This window comes from Charadrius vociferus, unplaced genomic scaffold, assembly GCF_000708025.1.
Source record: "Charadrius vociferus isolate BGI_N301 unplaced genomic scaffold, ASM70802v2 scaffold262, whole genome shotgun sequence".
Taxonomy (NCBI): Eukaryota; Metazoa; Chordata; class Aves; order Charadriiformes; family Charadriidae; genus Charadrius; species Charadrius vociferus.
The window spans coordinates 3152246-3175477 of record NW_009647218.1 but is presented as its reverse complement, the minus strand read 5'-3'; the positions used below and the strand labels follow the sequence as shown (position 1 = coordinate 3175477).

At 37.1% G+C, this 23232-nt stretch overlaps 1 protein-coding gene across 2 annotated transcripts in view; it reads left to right on the top strand.

The window, feature by feature from the left end:
* The window catches only part of HDAC9 (histone deacetylase 9), a 281151-nt gene that overhangs the window by 178452 nt on the left and 79467 nt on the right, over positions 1–23232 (top strand). For both annotated transcript variants that reach the window (XM_009879560.1, XM_009879561.1), the window contains 4 exons: positions 5793–5848; positions 6091–6178; positions 10431–10550; positions 10887–10984. In XM_009879560.1, coding sequence (XP_009877862.1) covers positions 5793–5848; positions 6091–6178; positions 10431–10550; positions 10887–10984 — 362 coding nt within the window. The remainder of the gene's footprint in view (positions 1–5792; positions 5849–6090; positions 6179–10430; positions 10551–10886; positions 10985–23232) is intronic.

Genomic DNA, 23232 nt, shown 5'->3' with positions numbered 1-23232 from the left:
TTTGGTCATTGCTACTCTGGTGTCTGTATAATCTGTGGATAACTTACATTGAACTTAAAACTCTCATTCCAAATGAGGTTGGTTATTACTGTTCTCAAGGCCTTTGTCACACAGGGCTATGGAGGAATCATCATACGGTAAATTGTACTAATCTAGTGGTTAAGCAGAATTAGCTTAATCAACCCATTCCTCCCCCCAAGAACTTAGTTTTCTAGTCTTAAAAGTATTCTGTATGAAAATCACTCAGTCATCTTTCACAGCTCTACTGCTATGTTTTCTTAGAACAAAAACTAAAATGCAGTATCTTTCTAAAACCATAATAAAGAAAAAGACCTGAAAACAAATGTCTCCCTAGTCCCACAGTGTCCTCCCTCCAGTAAAGCTTCAGGCCAGCAGATTTCCATGCCTGTCTGAACAACACCAATCCCCGCACAGCTCCTCTGGTTACCTACAAAAATCTCCTTTCCTGGGAAGTGTTCTGTGCTGAGGTGCCTCCCAGACAGTACTCCTGCAGGCTCTGCCCTACCCTTGTTTCTGCCTCACTGTCTTACCCTCTGTGCTGTCACACACTCTGTCTGCCTTAAAAAAATTTCCTAGTGAAGTGTGGCAGACACAAAACCAAGCATTTTTTCCACGCCCAGGCACAGCATGTTTAACAATACGTAGTGTGTAAGAAACAGTAACAAATGAATGCCTATTTTACTAGTGTTAAAGACATAATTAATAAAAGCCATCAAAATTACCAATGAAGTCTTTTAGATAGTAGTTCATATTCTTTGCTTTTACAAAGTTACAAAATTACAAAATTTTATATGGAACCATCTCTTATATACTTTATCCCAGCAATTATGGTTATATTTATAGCCGAATGACTGCTATTATTTCATATAGCAGTACAACTTTAATTATATGTGTGGTACATAGCTTATCTCCATAACCACTCTGTTCTTAAAACTCTTTGTCTGCTTTCTTTTCCAATATAGTTAACAATAGTTGTGGCTAAACAGGCCATCACAGTTGTATACAAGTTAGCCTGCAAGCACCGACTTTTCAACTGTGTATTTACCGGTGCTATCCTTTAAGACCTTCAGGAAAGCAGACAGGGAACTCTTTGTTTCCATTACAGAGTTAAACGTTTAATGTCCATTTCTGTGTTCTTGGCCTCTACTAGCTTCCTCTGCAAGACAAAATGGTATTCCCCCATGTCCATTACTGTTTTCTTGGCAAATCAACATGCTGCTAATACTGCTTTGTTAAATCATAGGTTCTTGTTCACTGCATTCGTAGACCCCCTGGGCCAGATATTGGCTCCTGCTCTGGCAGTATGAATAACTTGTAAAATTGTCCTAAATGGGTACCCGAGGATTGCCTCAGCCGTACACCACTCACTGTTATGCTTACCCTCCCTGCTGGATGGCATAGCCTGGGATCATGTTACAGCGTAAATGACACCGGCAAGAATATGGTTATCTTCTTAAGGGTACCAGTTGCAAGGGGATTGTTGTAGGCAGCCAAGACTTAAAGCAGCCCTGATGTTTGTTATTGTAGGAGTTAACTAAGCCAGAAAGAGCAGGGGTAAAGATGGCACTAAGGCCAGCTCAGGGGTTACACCCTGTCAGATATACTGTATGGAGCACCTTTTAAATTTGAAGACATAGGTTTTTATATAACTTTATAAGGAAACAAAGTTGTCTATATATACAACATAGGGAATATAAATTCCGACAAGAGCAATGGATACATTTCTGTATAATAACTAAAGAAGTTTCTACAAAGAAATGAAGTATTAGCTTCAGTGATTTGCTTCTTATTCTGAAGCCTGCGCACATTGAAGCAAAAATAAAACCTTTCCATTAAAAACAAGTGAATGTCCAAAAATGCCATGTTTAAGCACTGCTAATTTTAAGACCTAAGGGCTAGGTAGGTTAAGGGATTTAGACATGTAGAAAATAGAAACTTTAACAGCTGACTTCAGGAGAACGTTGAGCTTCAAGTGTGGAATCCAGACCCTGAGTTAGGTACCTGGTCTCCATATGAAATACACAGAGGTTCCTGAGAAAGCTGTCCTTAACAATGTGTGCAGCTGCAATTAGCTGGCATACGGGACAAAGTTCTACCGAGAAATTTGCTCATCACTAGGGATTACACCCATTTTCCTCAAAGTGTTTTTCTAAAGGTTATGAACTTCTGAATAGAATCACAGAATCACAGAACATTTGATGTTGGAAGTGACCTCAGGAAGTCATCTGGTCCAACCCCACTGCTCAAGGAGGGCGACCTAGAGCTGGTTGCCCAGGACTATGTCCAGATGGCTTTTGTATATTTCCAGGGATGGAGACTCCACAGTCTCTCTGGGCGACTTGTTCTATTGCTTGGTCACCCTCACAGTAAAAGACCATTTTCTTACGTTCAGGTGGAGCCTCCACTGTTTCAATTTGTGCCTATTGCCTATTGAATAGTTGGGATAGATGACCTTGTTCTTTCATACAGGGGTTTACAGCTTAAAATACAAGAAGGGCTTCAATTTCTTATCTTTTCAAGTGCAAGGAATTAATTTTTAAACTCCATATAAAACTGTTTTATCTTAAATTTGAGATTCAGTGGTGGTGTTTTGTCCTCTACTGAAGGACTGCTACTTGCAGTAAATAATTTAAGATTTGTAAGTTTGAACAAGAACTGAGGAAGAGCATGACTAAACCTATTGTTAGAAAACTCACTTAGACTGAAAAGATGTGTCTCAGTATCTACTTTATGGACCACATAATCTAAATACATAAACAGGTATGGGAAGAGTATTTACAAATTCATCCCCATGTTCAAAAAGGAGTTGAATCTGAGTCTTCTACTGTTTCAGTAAGTGCTCTTGGAGTGCCTGCTGGGGTTTATTGCTACTTTTTGAATGGCACTGGCTTTTCTTGGAGTCAACAAAAAGCCAGTGGATTTTACTGGAGTAGTATCAGGTTGAAGATAGTATGCACTGCTTCTTAGCCAGGCTTCTCAGCATGCCTGGAGTGCCAGACTGACTGGGATGGTTTTAGTCCACTCAGAATTTAGGCAGAGCAAGTTCCTCATTGCTGAGCAAAGGGAAGAGTGATTCACACCTTGCCACAGTCACCACATATTGCTCTAGGGAAAATTGTCTACGTCTAATTTTACCTCCTTGTATCATAGAAACACCAGTGGAACTCTGCTGTGGATGGTCAGTCCCAAGCACTGGAGTAATCACCTGTGTTATGGTATTGTCTTGAATACTTGTCTGGGAAAGGTTCAGGCAGAGGTATAATAGATGCCCAAACATGATGTAGCCCAACATGGTAACCCAGCACACTACAGAAAGGAATCAACTGTACCACCAAAGACAAGAAGCCCACAATAGCATGTACACCTCTGTTCTTTGAAAATCAAGCATCCAGCTACCTATTTGGAGTAATGAAAGAAGACAATACTTAGCTTACTGTGGAAAAAGACTAACATTTTCTGAGTTTTCATTAAAGATGTAACGAAGTGGGTCTGTCTGCAATGGATCTTCTTTGTAGACTGAGTTTGGGCAGACTTCTTTTTGTTCGTTATTCAAAAATGCAGAGGTTTTAGAATATCTCTATTCAGGCTTTGCCTTTTATCCTCAAATATAACTACAGGTAATCGTATAATGGCACAGACATGAATCCTTTTCTTAATGTTCATGTCTGTCAGTCAGTTTAATGTTCTGTCTACACATAAAGGTGTCTGTATCCTAGTATAAATAAGGCTCTGTACAAAAATGCTTTGAATTTATGTGTGTTGGCTTCATTTTCAACATACTGCTCTGTGTTAGTCTTTCTATCTTTAAAGCAGATTTTTGCCTTTCTGTCTACTGTTCTGAGCTCACTGGTATTTAAATATGCCCTAAATAAATTAATTCACGTTCCGTTGTGCGAATGTACACTGTGTTCTTACAAAGTTTGAAAATAAGAGAAATGAAGTGTTTTATCAATTGCACAGAAGTTGCTGCTAATACTGCATGGTAACTAGTTTTCAGTGTTTGGTAAAACTTGATCATTTGCTTTATCATCGACATAACACATCGTATTGTATTTAAAAAAAACTAGAAAATTTCCCATGTGAATCCTGAACTTCTTGTAACAAAAAACAAAAAATACAAAAAATGGTCACAACACTGATGTGAATGTCCTGCATGCTCCTGGAGAACTGTAATAGTTAAATTAAGCTCTAATACCAAAAATCAGCTAGCTATAACAAAATGGGGCTTCCAAACAGTCTGGTCAAAGTAAGGGAACAGAAAAAAGAAGCCTATACTCTAACTGTCATGTTGTCAAAAAGAGCAGTGCTGATTTTTTCTGTCTCTATATTGCCCCGTGAAATCCTCCCAGAGATAATCATCTTAATTATATTGATCTTTTGGGAATGCTGCTAAAGTTAGATGATAATGAGCTGTGAGCTGAGCAGGGGCAGCTGTAAGACTTGCATGGACCTTTTCCAAATTCTTACAAATATCAAGAGAACAAAATGCAGGTAGCATCATGGTCTCTCTCTAGTAATACCCTCTTCTCTGAGTCTTTCTTCAGTTCGTTATCTGTACATTTGTCAGCATACACATACTTTGTTTTTTTCATAAACTCTACAAAAGAATTCTTCTCAGAAGTCTTCTCTAAGTCATACTTCGTGTGAAAAGGAAATGTTAAGAAACCCTCGGAAGGGTAAGGTTTTAGCTAAGAGTGTGAAGCTGGTTTGGTTCTGAATATTAGTGAAGTCCTCAAGGTCTTTTTTTTTTTTTTTTCAGAGTAAGAATGCCTGGCTAAATACAAACGTATATATTTGTTCTGTCTTTAGTTTTTTTGATTTTGGTTGGCTGTTTTTTGGGGTTGTTTTTTTGTTTGTTTGTTTTTTGTTTTTTTAAATGTGGAATTTAATGCAAAATAAGGCATGATGTCAGATCCCCCAGATCCTTTAAATGGTGGCCAGAAGAACCACTCTTACAGATGTACTCCATTTGCATTTTAGTTTGCGTTTGCTGAAGTCTGATAGAACTTTGGCCACACTCCACAAAACTTTGCAGCTGGCTGCTTGGATTACATTTAGCAGCAAATTATATAAGATAGCTTAGTCATATTTGTTTATAAATTAATGCCAGTGAAACAACATAGGTAGACAATTGCATAGGTACACACTAACACACATCCATAGGATTGTAGATAAACAGATTTCACAGTCACCAATGTAACTGTATTTACTGCCATGTTGTTCCTCCTTATTCACACCCATGTGAGTGAAAGTTTAGTGATTATCCTCTTTGTTTCAGATGAGTAAAGGTTGAAATACTGACATTGAACTAGGTTAAGGACTTCAAACTGAACTACTTTAATACTGATCATTAAAATATAGAAATACACCATCCTTTTTCTTCCCGTTCCGTCCTTTTATTTTGAAGCATCTCAAGCTGGAGCGATGTAAGATTACATGAACTTAGATCAAGAATGGATCAGTGGTCTCTGGTTCCTTTTAAATGTGAATTCTAGAAAGCAGAACTGGCAACAACGGCTTTCTCATCCTGCCTTTTTCCTCGTCTTTAGATCATGTTGTGTGTGTATGTATGTATTTGCATGTGTGTATTTATAGGAGTTTATATGCCACTGTTCTCAAATATATCTGGCAGTACTATGAAAGGGTGATGGGAGAGAAAAAGTGCTCAAGAGCCTCTAATAGATTTCAATCCAGTCTGCCTGCTGCTCTGTTTTGCACTGAGTCAAGTATTTTTTTAAGCTGATAATTGAAAACCTATCTTGTTCTTACAGAATGGCTTTGCTGTTGTAAGGCCCCCAGGCCATCATGCTGAAGAATCAACAGCCATGTAAGTACCAGGGAATATTGCCCATCTTGGAGCACTAAGGTTACTGGCAATCACCTGCGTTGTGCATGTCTCTGAAGAACTGTAATTGTTAGCAGATGACTGAAAAGGCTTTCTAGGTACTCCCAGAAGCAGATTTATGGCCTCAGAGATCATATAGCATTTTTTAAAATGTTCTGAACATTATTTATAGCTGTTTTCCTGACTGATTTGCTTTCTTATTTCTGTTCTTCTCTATTCCACAGGGGGTTCTGCTTTTTTAATTCGATTGCAATTACTGCCAAATACTTGAGAGACAAGCTAAATATAGGCAAGATATTGATTGTAGATCTGGTATGTATTCTTGGCAAGAATCACACTTTCAGTGCATCCAGATAAAAGATAATGAATTTGCATTTATATGTCAGACTTTCCTGCTTTTAATACCTACAAGTAATAAAGGTGTGCATTTCCTCTGATTTTGGGAACTCATTAAAGCCAGGATGGCAGTACTGAAGCCATAAACATCTATGTTTCACTTTAATGGTGTTAACTGCAATTTAATGAGAAGAAGGCACAGATCAGGGCAACTTTTATGGTCCTTAAATGAATTGATACTTCCACCGTTACAGAATACAAACTTTAAATAGTCAGATGTGCCTTAAAGAATGTTGTTGCTTTGGTAACCAAATTGGCCACTTCCCCCAGCTAGCAATGATTCGACTTGTTGTGTAACTTTGATATTATTAAACAAATCAACAGGTCATTCCCTCTAAGAAGTTTTCAAGTCATGTATGCCAGCTTCTGATGGTTCCCTGAAGGAAAACTACGTGATTAAAAATCCACTTCATTGGATTAGTCTTGTATTTTAATAGAAGGCATTCTTACACAATACTTAATATGTTTAACAAATGGATTATTTAAATGCAGATGACATTTGGCATGTTGTCTATATTATTTTCATGAATAATGAATTGGAGCTCTGCCTTGCACTTAAAGGATCAGCCCAATGCACAGCCCAAGGAAAGCTGAATGCTGATTTATGAGCACCATTTTTGTTTGCCTACAGTTCATGAGGAGGTGTAATAGGGTGTCTGACAAAGCATAGACAGGAAATGAACCCTGGCATCAAAACCTAACCTGTTACATCTGCACTTAATTAATTTTTGCAGGTGATAAAAGATTTAAAGACAAAATATGTTAAAGGGTTTTTGAAGTGCAGGGCTTAATAGTCTAAATCTTGTTCATATCTGCACTCATAATTAAATCTTATTGTGAAGTCATGGCCTTACCATCTAGCACTTTTGTTCAGTTAAACATGCGTACTGGCTGTTGAAGAGAAGCAGAGAAAGGGGGAGTGTGGGAGAAGGAATGACAAGTGAAAAATGACTGGTAGAATGAGTATATGGGTCAGTTAGATAGTCTTCGATTGTTTTTCAAATATTTCTCAGTGTTCTACTATCACTTAGGAACATCATTGTAAATTGCAAGAAACCGGTATTTTTGAAAAAATCACTTCCACTGTATGTTGCATCTGTTTGCTGACTTGAATATTACAGTTCATTGAATTTTATGGCTGTAAATGCTGGCCAAAAGTGAACTCTATGTTTATTCCTGTTTTTTAATAAGAAAAACCTATTCAAAGTTTGCATTTTGTGAATCTTTTGAAGCCATTTTGACTGTAAGTGTTACATTCACCTTGTCAGGAAAAGAAATCATTTCCATTTGACCTACTCAGTCAATAAGCACTTAGAAATTCAGCTTCAGTTTTGCAAGGTGAGGTTAAATGTGCAAATCATTACCTGTGCAAATGATTACCTGTGAAGCTGCCTATCCTTACCCAGGAAAGTAGACAGGGAATGCTCAGCCTCTCTCTGACTCTATCCCATTGGCCAGAATAACTCAGCTGGTGAAAAGGGAGAACTATATGGTTGACACACATTACTTCATTCCTGGAGCAGTTGCAGTCTAGTCCCTAGTCTGCTCCATGGTCAGTGCAATGATGTACAAAAATTCATACGGAAAATTTCTTATTTATGCAAACTATGGATAAATCACAGTCCACACTGAATGAATGAACAAGTTAATAGTGATGTCTTTATGTCCACCAACAGAGAGTTTTGGGGTATCTGAAGGAAAGAATGGAATGACAGATGTTAGATTTGAAATTAACCTCTATGGCTATATTTTGATAGTGACTAGCACAGCAGGACCCCATGCTGGTTGGCAGCTATATGTGTTACTACAATGTAAATGTTAAAAAGTAATATTCAATCCCACACATTAAACTGTACTCTAGTTACAAATTAAGTGGTCTCCATAGCTGCTACGTGTTCAATATAAATGCTTAACTTTTTAATTTTTAATCTTTAATCTTTCCTTCATTTCTTTCTGCACTAAAATATGACCCCTCTGTCAGCTTTTCTTTCCTCATTCCACCATTTGAATAAATCTCCATTTTGAACTGACGTATATCCTGAATACATTTGATCTACTGATCTACTAAGGGCAGAATATGAACACATTTCCCACATGGTAACATCCACAGTCTAAAACAACACATTCCTTTGTCTAACCGGAGAAGTTACTGCTCTTCAAAACAGAGTAACACTTGGTGGACTTAAAGTTGAGACAAGAAAGCTACTTTTAAGATTTGAATAATCCAAAAAAAAAAAAAAAAAGCTCTGTGCCCATTTAATATTTTTTCTTCTCATTTGAAAACTGTTAGAGTAAGAATATATCTAAAGCCCCAAATACGTGTGGAAAAGAGAGACTAATTAAAATCACAAATTGAAGTCCTGTTATGGTTTTAGTCATAGTCTCTGCAGATATATCTATATGGCCAACATAACTTCTGGGGGTTTTGTTGCCATCCTTATTCCAAGATCTTCCACACTTGCATTTACGTTAGCATGATCTGTGTCTGTCTTGGAGTAAACCAATTCATTCTGTCACAGTTGAAGACAGGATGGGATTCTGGGGTTAGTTTGCGTGCAGATTTTACTTCATTTGCCAGTCAGAGCCCTCTAACACCATGCTGGCTGCCTTCAAATCTCTAACACCCTCACACAAGCGTGTGCTCCCTTGCACCTCCAACATGTCTTACATTTAACCTTGGGATTAAGTCACAGTTGGGCAGTAACTTCATCCTCATGTTTCACGTACTTTCAACTGAGAAAAGAAAAGCAGCCATTATGATATTACCCCACAGAGGTCCCAGAAGAGGTCCAAGTCAAGCACAATGCAGTACAAGTAAGACTCAATGCAGAGAATCAACGTAGAGAGTCCTGAACAATGTGGGTGACAGTCATGGGTTACACCAACTCGCAAAAAGCACAGTCTAGGCATCCTGCGGAAAATGTGACCATTGTTTCTCTGATACTAAATTTGGTTCAGAGCTCATAGCGTTTGTAAAATAAATAGTCTGGGTGATAGTGTTGCCATGCAGACTGCTTTGTCTGTCCTCCTTCTGAATTCTCTCTTTAAATTAGAAATTTCAAAAGGGTGGATTAGAGGAGGAGAATCAAGAATATATTTTTTCAGCTTCCTACAAATGCCAGTGGAGATGCGTACAAAAAAGACTCAGTTTTCTTTCACTGAAAGGCAGAGGATTTTCCATTTTCACTTGTAAAATTTCTTGTGTCTAACCACATAGCACAAACAAAACTAAAAAAGAGGAAAAGTCCACATCATCAGCCTTTGTCATATAGGTATACTGTCAGCATTTCTTTTTCAATATTTAATTTAATGACAGGATTTCTTTTCACTGGCATTATATAATGTTTGAAATATGGAGACTAGCCAAGGTCATTCCTTGATTGTGGAAGGCACCATCCTATCTGCCAGATGATTTAATAGCTAATGAGATCATATTCCTATGTCTTCAACTGTTGCCGTCATGATTTTGCAAAAATGAAGTATGAAGTCCTTTCTGCATCTGGCATCTCTTTTGATGTGGATCTAACTGCTGAGGGACTGCTAACTGAACTGAATGTTTCAAGAAAGCCAATTTACTCAGCTGGTCGCACAGCCTTTGACCTCAATAGTGGAACTTGGCAAATCAATGAATACACTAATGTTTAGTGTTCTGTCAAGAATTGTGAAAAAGCTCTGTAAACCATAGATCCTTCTGCAAAATACTAGTTTGTAGTTTAAACATTAGTCTTTCTTCAGAGGCCAATGAGGCTAGTTAATTAAGCCTGAGGGGTTATGAACTGTTGGCAGTTAATAAGTCATAAAATTCCTCCATAAAACAGGATGCTAGATTCCATCACTGAGGCAAGGAGTACAAAGAGCCGGTGTATAAATATCTAATTGTACAAAAGGACTGGGATTTCTCAATGACTGCTCATCTGGAGTCTCCAGGGCACGCTCGCTATGGTTTCCTGATTTTTAGAAGCCAGTTTAAAAAATGAGTGCATTAAAGAGTAATTTGCCTGAAAGTTCAGGAAGTATGGGGTGGTGAAGGGAGGGGGAAAGGGAAAGACAAAAGAAGGGCAAGAGAGAGGGAGAGAAACGGGGAGGGGGGGTAAAAGAAAGCAGAACTGAGCTCTCTACACTGAGTTGGACATTATTACTTTTGTCATCTGTTTTCTTTCTCCTTTAGGATGTTCACCATGGCAACGGTACACAGCAGGCTTTTTATGCTGACCCCAGCATCCTGTATGTTTCCCTCCATCGCTATGATGAAGGCAACTTCTTCCCCGGCAGTGGAGCCCCAAATGAGGTTAGGTTTATTTCTTTAGAGCCCCATTTTTATTTGTATCTTTCAGGTAATTGCATTGCATGATTACCCCTAATTTTCTTGTCCTTCTCTGGTTCTTTAAATTACACCAGATTACCAAATTGTCCACTGGGAGCAGGGGAACAGTGGAGAACAAGTGCGTAACCCAGAGCAGTCCTTGTCAAACAAGGCTGGGCAGATCTGACATGTTGTTTGATGTTTGTTTCTAAAGCACACTTGAGAATTTTTTTCTTTTTTTTTTTTTTCCTTTCCCTCTCTCTTTTCTTCCTCCTTTTTCCTTCTCTTCACTCCTTTTGGAATTTTATTCCTGTTTTTCAGGTTGGAAGTGGCCCTGGTGAAGGGTATAACATAAATATTGCTTGGACAGGTGGCTTGGATCCTCCTATGGGTGATGTTGAGTATCTCACAGCATTCAGGTTGGTACCTTTTTCTTTTAAAGTTATGAAAACTTGTGGTAGAACTTAAGCACGTGAATAAGAGCTAATGTAATCTTGAATGACAGGAGAATGACCTATGGTGAAACTAACTTAATACTGGTATCCTGGTATACGAAAGCTTAGTAAATAATAAAAATGGATAATTTAATAGTTGTGATCATCCACTCGGAATCAACAAAAAACAGGTCTAATGATTTAATCGGTCACTCATTTTATCATTATTCTATCATGCCAGTAAAATGAATTTGAGCTTGCTCACTTCTCTACCTATGAAATTTAAATGTAAGCGTTTATACCAGGCAGAAGAAAATTACTGTTCACGTTAATGTTGATTGTAGTTACATGCAAGTAGAGCAGATAGAAAACAATATGAAGTATGGCCCGAATCCAGTGTTCCTCATTCAATTTAAAATCTCATCATGATGCTCACAGATTTGACCAATTGGCTTTTTCTATGAATTGCAGTAAAGTGTTATTTACTTAAAAGTAAAATGAAATACGAAATGTGAAATGTGTCAGTAAGAATGATAGGAAATGTTGCATGCTCTACTTCCCTTTGCTTTCAATAGCTCATTCTAAATGAAATTTTATTCTTTCATAGGTGATGCGTCATAACCTTTAGTCTTATTTTCATGGGACCAGAGGAGATAAAACCTGTTTAAAACACACTCTTTTAGACTTTTAGTAGTCCTCTTTTGCATACACCTTTTCCTTTCATTGTAAAGTAGTCCAGTGGAAGGGTTTCATGGGCACTCACCTCTCAAGACTGGGCCAATGCTACGCGTTTGAAAAGAGGTGTCATTTAGTGGAAACTGGTATGCAAGGAAGGCAATGAGACAACTAACATGTATCTCCAATCACTTTCAAGACTTAAAGTAGTCCATTTACCTTATATAGCTTTTGACTATATCCTATTGAAAATACATCACAAAAAGTATATAACTCTTTTTTTTTGGTTGTTGTTGTTGTTCTGAAGCACTCCTGTGCAGTCCATGAAATAATATGCAGAGGATCTGATAAACAACGCACCTGAATTCAAAGTCTAAGGCCTAGACACAGAAATAGCTATACACATTCACAACATCACACTGTTATTTGGAAAAGGTTTTAATTTTATATACAATAACAACGCACCTGAATTCAAAGTCTAAGACCTAGACACAGAAATAGCTTTACACATTCACAATATCACACTATTATTGTGGAAAAGGTTTTAATTTTATATACAACATTTGCCTGTATTTAAAAAGAGTCTAAACAAATAGTAAGTGGCGGGCTCCAAATTTTCTACACCTCAGTATTTTCTCAAGTTCTTTCCAAGATCTGTCTTATTCTTTGATGAGATTTTATGGAAGTTAGGGGACTGGATGGTTCAAATCACTGGTATTAGTGTCTGATATTAATATATCTGGTATGATCACCTCAAAATTCTTGGTTTGGATCCAGCCTGTCCCAATAATGATATAGGTAATGTGGCCATCTAACGCTACAGAGAATGGCAGTCCCAGTTTATTGAACAGAACACTGACATAACTGAGACTGCAACCATAATTGGCACCCCTGCTATCCTGGGCTTAATAACACCTTTTCAAATAGGTACTTTGCAGTTCTAATTTAAGCACACTAGTAAATAGTTTGGAGCAGCTAATATTGCTGCTGTACCTATTACTCTGCTTCAGAGTTAGAGGGAATTTCAATCTCTGTGCCTGAGAAAAGCAGTACTATTCAGGAAAATAAAATTCATGTAAGCTACTACACACTGACTAATCATTTGCAGACATAACACTAAAGTAAATGCTTAATTATATATATACTTTTAAATGCAGATAAATGCAAAGTAAAGTTTGGGATATCCCTTAAAAGAATTGCTGATGGTGCGAAATGTAATGCTGCTATTTTAAATGCATCCATTTAACCTTGTGATTAATGTTTTAATTAGTGTGAAGGTTATACATTTTGTTAAAGAGTTATTTATTACTTTTTTTTAAAAAGAAATATAATGCTGTTCACTGATTACAATAGATACTGCTGTTTTTCTTTTCTCCAAAAGAGTAGGAATGACAGGATATGTTTCCCTACACCTGAAGCCCGTTTTTGCCTAGGCACAGTGTGTGTGCCCTCTATAGGGCTTATTGATATGGATTTGGTACTACTGGTATGACAATTTTGAGTGGGGATCGATGAAGCAAACAGCACAGGACTTTGAAGGGTGAATACAAAATTCTGTAAATTGTGTACAATACACCAGGTAGCTGTTTTCTATGGATTGGGTCTGAATGGTAGGTAAATTTACAACTCCTAGTAAAGAGACACTTAATCTGTGGACCAGAATCTATCCCTGCTATTATCCAAAATGTCACACACAATGTAGCCCGTCCTGTCAGTTTGGCCAGGAGAGAATTGTGAGACAGTAGTCAGGAAAGAGAGAGCCACAGTTCAGTCCTTTAGCCATAGATAGAAAGGAAGGTGTAGTCTTGGAGAAAATCAATAGAAAATTTGCTAAAAAACCCCAGCTGTTGGTCTGGAATTCTAACCTGCAACAGGTCAGTTTTTAAGAAAATAAAGTTTTGTACATAGAAAAATGGGCTTGATTTTTTTTTCAAATTAATTGATTTTAGAGACAGAGTTACAGAGAAGATCCTAACTAAGGGGTGGGGAAAATGTTGGACATCCTCAATTTCGAGAGAAAAAGAAGGGAGAAAACTGAGAGATTTTCTCTGCATTCCTACTCCCCAGTAGACAGAGGGGTTATGCAGTATTCAGTCCCCAGAGAAGGCAGGAGAGGGTGTTGGTGAATAACCAAGGTGTGAATAAGTTTGTAGATGGGTGGAGCCTGTTTGGAGACAAGCCAAGGCTTCCTGCTTCCTGGCTGCCTCAAGAGCCTAATCCTTTGAGTTCATAGGAACTGAGAAATTTGCATTAAAATCATCTGAAGCTCCCTAGGGGGTACACATAACCTTCACTTTCTCACCAGCAGAGCCTTAGTTTCTTCCTAGAATTGCACCAAACACATATTTGAAGTGTCAGCAGCCATGACACTAGGTAGCTCGTTACTACTTGATTGACTGTCAAATTTCACAGCAGAGATCCTTCTGAATGATGCTATCCACAGAAATAGAGATCAAGGCTTTCTGGTTTTGAATTTTTGACTCCACTCTGCTGTTTGGGTTTTGTTGTTTTTTTTTCTAGTCTGTAGCTGCCTTAGTGTCATACCACAGAAACACACTGTTTGAGCTTTTTCCCATCCATGGCTACCATGTTTGTATTTTCCCCACAATGAGGTAAGGCTTTTTTTCTGCCTTTAGAGTTTGGCCCATAAGCAGATATTATGTATGATGATGTATTCAATATCAGGTATATTCTTAGGCTAGAATCTATTTGTAGAACAGTATAAGCATTTACACACACGCGCGCATATACATGCAGGTAGCTGAATATTAGTTATTTTCCACTGCATAAATCACTACATAAATCTATTTTAAGTAAATCTTGTTGGGAATGAATGAGATTGCACCTCCAAACTGGCTGAAAAGATATTTCTATTTCTTCAGGAAAAAGCAACTTTCATGTGTAAAAATGCAGAAAATTTGAAGATGAGTTAAAAGCATAATACAGAATAATGACTTCAAAGGCATGCTGAGTGAGTGGCTCCAGTGGGACTTTAGTGGGAAACAAGAAAAATTATGGTGCTGCTTTGTGCCTGCCATTTTGATTTCAGTCCTACGTGAAGAGTCTTTATTGTATTTTGAAACAAACTCTTTCTAGTGCAAAATCGAATTTAAATGGGTGTGGCTGGTTTGAAGATGAAGACTGCTCTTTCGTGTATAAAAGAATATGTTTTCCTTTCCATTTCTTTCTCATTTCTACCAAGAAAATACATTTGCTCATGTTAACTACAAAGAGGTAGTAGAAAATATAGGAGAGAAGTTTCTGTAGAATGGAAAAGAAGTGCGATAATCAAATCACTGTACCTTTTAATTTTGCCTGAAAAGTTTTGTTTGATGTTTACCACAGTTAAGTAACTGGTTTTGCTACAAAAATCCTTGAAAGAATGTCCTTCTTCTAAAGAGCAGGCATCTCTTCTTTTCCCCTATGATAACAAAAAAGCACAGCTATTTTCCATCATTTTCAGGGATGTATCTTTCCCTCTAGAGAGTTTTGTTTCATCATTTACTTCCACCTATTCAGGTTAAATTTGCTTTAATCTCTTTGAAAACAATAGGAGATGGTGGCTGTTTTCTAACAGGCTGATTCTACGCTCAAGTTTATGAGGATGTAATCCACTGTCTTCTGCCAACAGTTAGAGAAAAAATAAGAGCAATGGTCAACTACTAATGTCCAAATAATTATTTTCATAAGCTCCATGTTATACCAGATGTGCTCAGTAAAGGAGGCAGTAGTTAGAGGCTCGGGTCTGTGTTGTACATGCACACATGTATATGTATGTACTTGGAGTTTACAGAGGGCAGGAGACGTGTTTCCATAGAGCAGAATATAGAAGACGCAGGAGGCAGTGGAAACAAATGTGAGTGTTCAGAAGAGGGAGAGAGAAGCAAGAGACAGAAGGAAACTGGGGTGTGCCTTCCAACTGCTTTGGACTGCTTTTATTCAACAAAGGAGCTGTAAATTTAGCTTAACCAGCCAGTATGCTCTGGCTGCTTTTCTCTACTCCAGAGTAGCATAAAACAGCCACAGCATATCAATGAACCTGGCCATAAAAGCTTACATAAAATGAAACGTGTGTGTGTGTATGTGTGTTTCTTGGAATGATTAGAAATAGCTCATGATAATGTTATCTTTTAGTTCAACTTTTAGCAGTCATATCTATGATTTTAATTCAAGAAGGTGAGCAAATTCGAAAGACGTAGGTGACATTAAGTCAGAGTTAAAGGAAGAACTATAGCCATGATTTAATTTAAAATACAGTGCAAAATTTATAATTACCCCAAAATAATAATTTTAAACAAAGAGATTTGAAAATTAAAATCATACTTGAAACCACATATATTAAAGTGTAAAAATGAAAGAAAGCTAAGGTGTGCAGAAAATCTTCACTCTGACTTAACAGGTCCCAGTGCTTCTTTTGGGAGAAAATAAATATGTTTAAAACTCTCTGTATTCTAATCTCTGATCAAAAATATTAAGAAATATTCATTGTAGTCTTGTGGCCTTACAGGTAAGAGTTAAGGTTAGTTGAGAGATTGAATTGATGTATACCAACCCTTTTTTGGTCTTATTTTTTTATTTCCTGATCTTATGACAATTAATTTTAACATTTCAGATGAAAAACTTTGTAAATATATTTTTGTTGTTTTTCAAATATATTCTCCTTGTTAACTCAGTTTCAGCATAGTAGTGACTATGATTTTCTTTTACTTTTTAGGCTACAATTTCATACATAAACCCTAAAAAGAACACTCAGAGAAAATATTGCTATGTTTTCCGTATGCTTTTTCATATAAGTATACATAGACAATATATATGTATATATTAATTTAATTTTCCTGTAATTTTTACTTTTATAACTTTTTGTTCACTAAGGAGTTGAAGATAACAACTTTAATAGGTTTTGTGTATGCTGTTGGTATTGAGTTTCATGGTCTTAAGTATGTGTGTCTGAAAACCAAAAATTCTTTGTTTTAGCTCAAATCACTACTTTTCCACTTTCATTAATCGTCCATTTGTTAATGTACTACATGCGTAGATGAATTCCACATTTCTGCCTATCCATATTCATTATTTTAAATACATTTGCATTATCTGTGTCATGTCCTCTCCTATTTTTCTTCTCTCAAAACACAGTATTTCTGGTCTTTTCAATCTCTCTTCATTTAGAAATCTATCCAGTTGCCAAATCATTTTAATTGCTCATCTCTGAACCTTTGCTGTTTTCTAGAAATGAGCTAAATACACCACATGAGGGCGAACCACCGATTTATATTATTTTGAATATTATTATGGCATTCTTTGACATCACTGTTCTGCAATATTGTATAACTCTCTGAGTAGAAACTTTGGTTTCTGATAAACATAGCAAAAGAATAGAGGAGACAAAACCCAACGTTTTTCCTAGTGGTACCCAACTACAGTGAGTCATAGGATAATGGTATATTGTCCTAATGTTTAATGAATTACACCAAGAATAGCTTTTGAGAAAAAAGTTCTTTTGAACAAGTATTCTAAATACCTATAACTTAATGCTATTATTTTTGATGGCTGTAACATCCAGAGGCTGCTGCTGAGGTTGTATTATGCTAGGCTAGGTCTAGAAAATATGGTAAGACTGGGTTTCTGATTGAAATGTGAAGAGATAAAAAGACAAAAATGTGGGAGAGGAAATAAAAAACCCAAGTTAGCTGCTGATCTTCATGAGCCAATAAAAGAAACAGAAGTAGACAGAACTAACATCTTCAGATCTTTAATCTATCGTGTTATTAGTGAACTCCATTGGCAATAGCCATGTTTACCTTTACTAACATAAAGAAATTATTTATTTCTCATTATTTTGCCTTACAATAACTGGTAAAGATTATCCCAGTTATTGTTATCTCTCTTGTTTATTTGCTGACAGCAATGTGTTCAGCATTTCACCACATTAAGAGGAAGGCAGAATCTCTGATTCGTATGTATGAGAGGCAGATAATGTTTTACCCAAATGTAGATGGACATTAGTGAGAGCGCTAGTTATCCACAATCCTTCTGCATTGTCATGGGTATAGCACTATCTTTATGAAGAAAAATATAGCTGAAAGAACACAGTCATGGAAGCCCTAGGAAATCTATACAATGGTTTCTGTGTGGATGTATATAGTTTGCTTTCAGTCACCCACAGCATTCTGCAGAGTCGTAAGTTGCAGTTCAATCAGTTTTTCATTTCTGATTTTATCCACTTCTTCCAAATGTCTTTAAATGATGAGCATTTCAATCAGAGATGTCTTTCTTTTCCCTTCTGCCATAGAAAATGTCTTAGGAGAATTCAAAGAAAGGTACACCAAACAGCTACAAAAAGATGACTTAAGAGTGTCCGAGCAATTCCTTTTGAAGAAGCTTGAAGAAGGTAGAAGTTTTCTGGGAATAATATTTTTTTTAATTGGCTTAGAGTATAAGTTGCGTATGCAAATATTCAATAGTCCTGAGGATTTGTGGCTTTTGAAAATTTTTTGGAGTGTGGTGGTGGGGTTTTGTAATAATGGTAAATTTTCATGCTTTTTTTTTTTTTCTTGACAAATGTTCTGAGCATTCAGATGTTTAGTATGATGAGCATAGGGACAGAGTCCTTAGGAAATGGAGAAGCAGAGTTAAAAGCATTTGAAGCATTGGTATAAACAGATTTCAACATTTTGTTATACTTCAAAGTTCACCATAGAAGTAAAACTGGAAACACTGTTTATAACCTGCGACCTCTTGTCCTTCCTACTTGTTTATTTTCAGTTGGAAAATCTAACTTCTCACCAAACTACCCTAAATTTTTACCTTTACCTTTACCAGGATTTTTAAAACTGTATACGATGCTCTTTGATACACTGGAACTACAGAAATGAAACCTTTCATTACAGAAATTAATTAGTGTCGGCTTACTTTTCTACAGATGCACAGTTTCTTTTATTGACATGGCAGAGTAGGGGGTGGAGGAGAAAGGATAATAAAATATGGCATGTGTCAGGTTTATGCGGTCCAGGTTAAAAACTATTTGATTAAAATCCCAAGCCGTACATAGTCTGTAGTTTCAAAGTACTGAAAAGTACCTGAACTCTTTTCTGGTATAACCTTTTTCCCATTTTTGTCAAGTCAGAAAGATGGAAGAATAGAGGTGTATGGATAAAGAATTGCCATATTGTCAAATACTTTGATGGAAAGGTGAGAAATATCACCAGTAACATCCTGGAAGAAATTAAACAGCAGCAAGAGTACAGAAGATATTTTTATCCTAAAAGTCAAAATATCTGCGGCATGTAGATGGAGATAAATTTCAGGTCTGAATTAAAAGTCCTACAGCAACACTGAGCAATTGTGTAGATGTCCAGCCCCAATTTAAATTTTGTTGCTTTATAATAAGTTTTGAGAACTACACTGTAGCCTGTAAAAAATATCCACATGTTCTCTGCTGGAACAGCTCCAGACTGTAACAGAACCACTAGATTGCACCCTGGTGCTTTATGTATTGTTTAATTGTTTTCCTTTGGTGGATATTTTTATTAAAAGCCCATTATCCAGAATCAGACAGAAGTGTTGTTTCAAGAACAGCAGAAACAGAGACCTTTCAGCTACACAGTTCTTATTCATGCTTTCTTTAGCTAGCTTAGCTAATGAGACCTCCACTATTCTTCTTTTAATACTTAAAGAAGAAAAAGAAATGGCAGCTTTTATTTTGCTCCTTTCAAACATAAGCAGGATTGCAAAGAAGTATTGTGAGGTTTTGCGTGTGCTCACGCACCTGTGTCTCAGTGTAAGTTTGTGTGGGTACCTCCAGGGCATGCCTAGATGTTCTCATGCTTTTGCACCAATAACTCCTTCGAGATATTTTTTAATCCTAATGATTTTGTGTACCTGTGCTACACTTTGCCCATAAAGTAATTGAATGAAAGGAACAAGTCTTTTTCATAGAAAATATGTTCTAGCAAATAAAGCTCCAGTAATTTTGAAGAAAAATAGAAAAATCTGGCAAGAGTCAGATTTTGAAATCCTGAATTATGCTGAATAGTGCTGTGCTCAGTGCTGCAAGATCTTATGAGGTTTCTTGTTACTGGATGTTGTTGGAGCCCCAACTCTGAGTATTTTATTACTTTTTAAAGTCAGCTTTTAGTCTTGTGGAGAGATGTTTGAAACTATGAAAACATAAATGTCTCAAAAATAGATATCTAATGAAAAAGTTCAGGGAGGTCTATGACTCATGATTGTGTGGTATTAGCAGTACTGCTTGAGCCACCAGTAATCTCATTAAATCAATGCAGCTTCTTAAAGAATAAGTTGTTACCCAGTGTGAGGGAATCCATCAGACTTCAAGCTGCTAGACATCAATTGTTTCTTACAGGCAGTATAAGAGAAATGCTCAGTTGTAGAGTGACCTACTATATTTGGCATATTTGTATATTTTTTCATGCAAAGTGGGGTCTTTGTCTTGTGATCACATATACTAGGGTCAGGATTTAGAGGTAAATTGATCATTCGTGTCATTAGCTAATGCAGGTCTCAGTTCTGCACACCAGCATAATTCATGGCTAAGATGTAGTGTTGTTACTTATATGAAATAGTAGCTACTTGCAAAAGTTGTTATTAAAAGCGTAAAAGCAGAGGGTCTTCAACAAGTAAATGTGGCAGGATCTGATCTGTGACTACATTCAACCTAATTAAGTGATCAAATCTTTAAGATTATATACAAGCACTTTCATGAGTTATGCCTTGAAACACAATAAGCTTTTGAAGTATTTCGTTAGTTGATTTATGTTTACCTACCACAAGCATTCTAGTCATACTTATATCAGATGTTAAAATAAAGTTACCAAAATTATTAATTTATAAAAATATCTTGGAAAATTAAACCAAACAAATTACAGCACAGCATAAACCAGGTTGAAAATAGCTATGTCTGGGATGCATTTCTTCTATGTCATGCACAGGAGTGTACGTGCGTATCAGATGATATAAGGTGAAGGGCTGAAAGGAAGATGCAGCTTATTTGGTTCTTTTCTCCCTGCCAGTAAACTGGTCTCTGCTGCTTTCTCCATCCTGTGCAGGGTGTGCATTACTAAGTAGGGATGACTAAAGACAGCAGTTCCAGTAAGTAGCAACTGTCCGTGGTTTTGACATGATTTTCTTCTACGCTGGAACAAAACCAAAGCTATTTGAAAGTTTCCAAGAAAACAACTAAGTGTGTGTTTCAAACCCTTTCATGACAATGTTCATCTCTAGCCTCATGATGAGGACATCGCTCCAGGAAGCAATGAAACCTTAAGTGAAAAATCCCATCCCTGAATGTTCGAAAACAATTTATTGTCCCCCATTCTTACAAATCAGGGACTTGAACCTGACCTCATCACATCTGAAGTTAATCCCTTTGTTGTCAGACTATATGGAATGGGTTTTTTCCCCTCACTCTTACAAGAATTCTCCCTCTGAAAAATATCAGTGATGCACATCTACAAAAAGATTATCTTTTGGTAGAATAGCCTAAAGACCCTGTGATTTCCAACTGATCAAGAAAGCAGTGATTTCATTCTCACTCTGTACCATTAGGTGGGCCACTGCTAAGAGGTATTAGCTGCCCCTGAAAGTGAAAACATGCAGTTTTTGAGTTAATTTTGACTTGCTTTGTGTCAAGTTCAGTCATTAGTCCCTATGAAAAAAATAACTGAACAAACCCAGAATTTTTTATGTTGTTTTTGTGGTCTTGCAAAGCAAATTTAAGAACTTCAAAGTATTGGAAATACTTTTCCAATAGTACCAAACAGTAGAAATAATTTTCCAGTATTGAAAATACTCCCCCCTCCCCTTTTCCTTTCACATTTCTCTCTTGGAGTCATAATTTGACGACTCACCAAATTCTTCACAGCAGCACTATCTCCCACAGCTCTGTCCTGCACCTCTGATCACAATGTTGCTCCCCATCTGTTCCTCTCAAACTCTTTTGGTTGGCACCAGGGCCTCATTCTTTTTCGTCTTCTGATCTGCCTTGGACACAAGCTTGTTTCTTCCCTTATTCAGCTATTTAACCTCTCATTCCTCTCATAAGAGGCTTTTGTCCCTTGTGATGCAATCATGTTTCATTGAAAAGAAAAAGTGCTATTAAGCTCAGTCTCTATCATTTCTGCCTCTCTCCTTTCTCTCTCTCTATCCCCAAGGACATTGACTGTACAGATTGCTGTCTGTCCTCTGGATCAGTTCTAGACCTTCTCCAAAACAGCATCTCAGCCTTCCTTTCCTTTGAAACCATTCTTAGCATAAACCCCACCCAGCCCAAAGCTCAGAGTCTGTATTTCACCCTCATTTTCCTTAGCCTGTGTGTCACCTGCATTGACCTTGATGATCTTTTTCTTGAAAATTCATCCTTCCTTGGCTTACATGTTTAGTAGTCACTGGCCTCCACCCAACATTTCAAGTAGCTCCTTTAACTTGTCTTTTGGAAGAATCAACATTTTCCTTCTTGATCTTTCTTCAGTGATTCCATGGCATTCTCCTTTTGGTCTTGATCCCTTCTCCTACTTCTTTGTGTTTGTCTAGAGGCCAGTTCATCCACAATGCAAATTCAATTATTGTTTGTCAGCCAATTACTTCTCTGTTCTGTCTCCTCTGTGCAACATGAAAATTTATAGTAACTTTATGATACACTAATTGAGGAAATCTGCCTTTAGTTCGAGCTCAACCTTACCAAACTTTTACCCCCAAGCCATTCCTACTGCCACTCTGTATAGACAAAACCATCTTTCTGTCTGTCACTCTGACAAGTTCTTGTGTTACCTTTGACCTTCTCTGCTGGAAGTCACAACCCAGCAATGTCTAAATATTGCAAATTCTTTCTGTAGCATGTCTGTGAAATACAGAATATACTGCCATTCCAAACAGCTAAAGTGATATCTAAGCTTCTGCCTTTTTTTGTTATTATTGCAATGTCATTCTTAGAAAGCTCCTATGAGTTTCATTTTCCAGAGCATGATGCCATGTACAGGTTTTCTGCTTTTTCTGGTGATAATGTTCGTACTTGTAGGATATTCTCATAAACAGTTAAAAAACTACTTCATTAGCCTCCTTGAAATCTTTTATTACATTTCTATTTTGCTATATTGCCTCCCACAGAACTGGACAGTAGTTAAATTCCTATATTGCTAAGATTGCTTCTAATTTTCTAGCTTGTACAACTTCTGCCAGTAGTTCCCCAAGTATCCATAGAGTATGTAAACAGGAATCCTCTTTTTATTCCTTCTTTGCAGTGTCTTATGCAATGGGGTTTTGGTTCATGACAGTACATCCAATGCATTGTACTAATATAACTTTTTTTTTTGTTATTAATAAGGATAATAGTAAGATATAAGGAGTTAAAAGGTTAATTTGGGAGATGTTGGAAGTTGTTCCCTTCCCCATCATGTTGAATGAGAGGTACAAACCCCTAATACTGGTGACAGTGGCTGCATGTGAGACGTGGGCTAGAACCAGGCTAGAATATGGTCCTCTGATCTGATGCAAAAGGGGTTGTCTGCCTAGGGCTTGAAAGATCGAGATGAGTCCTCTAGCCC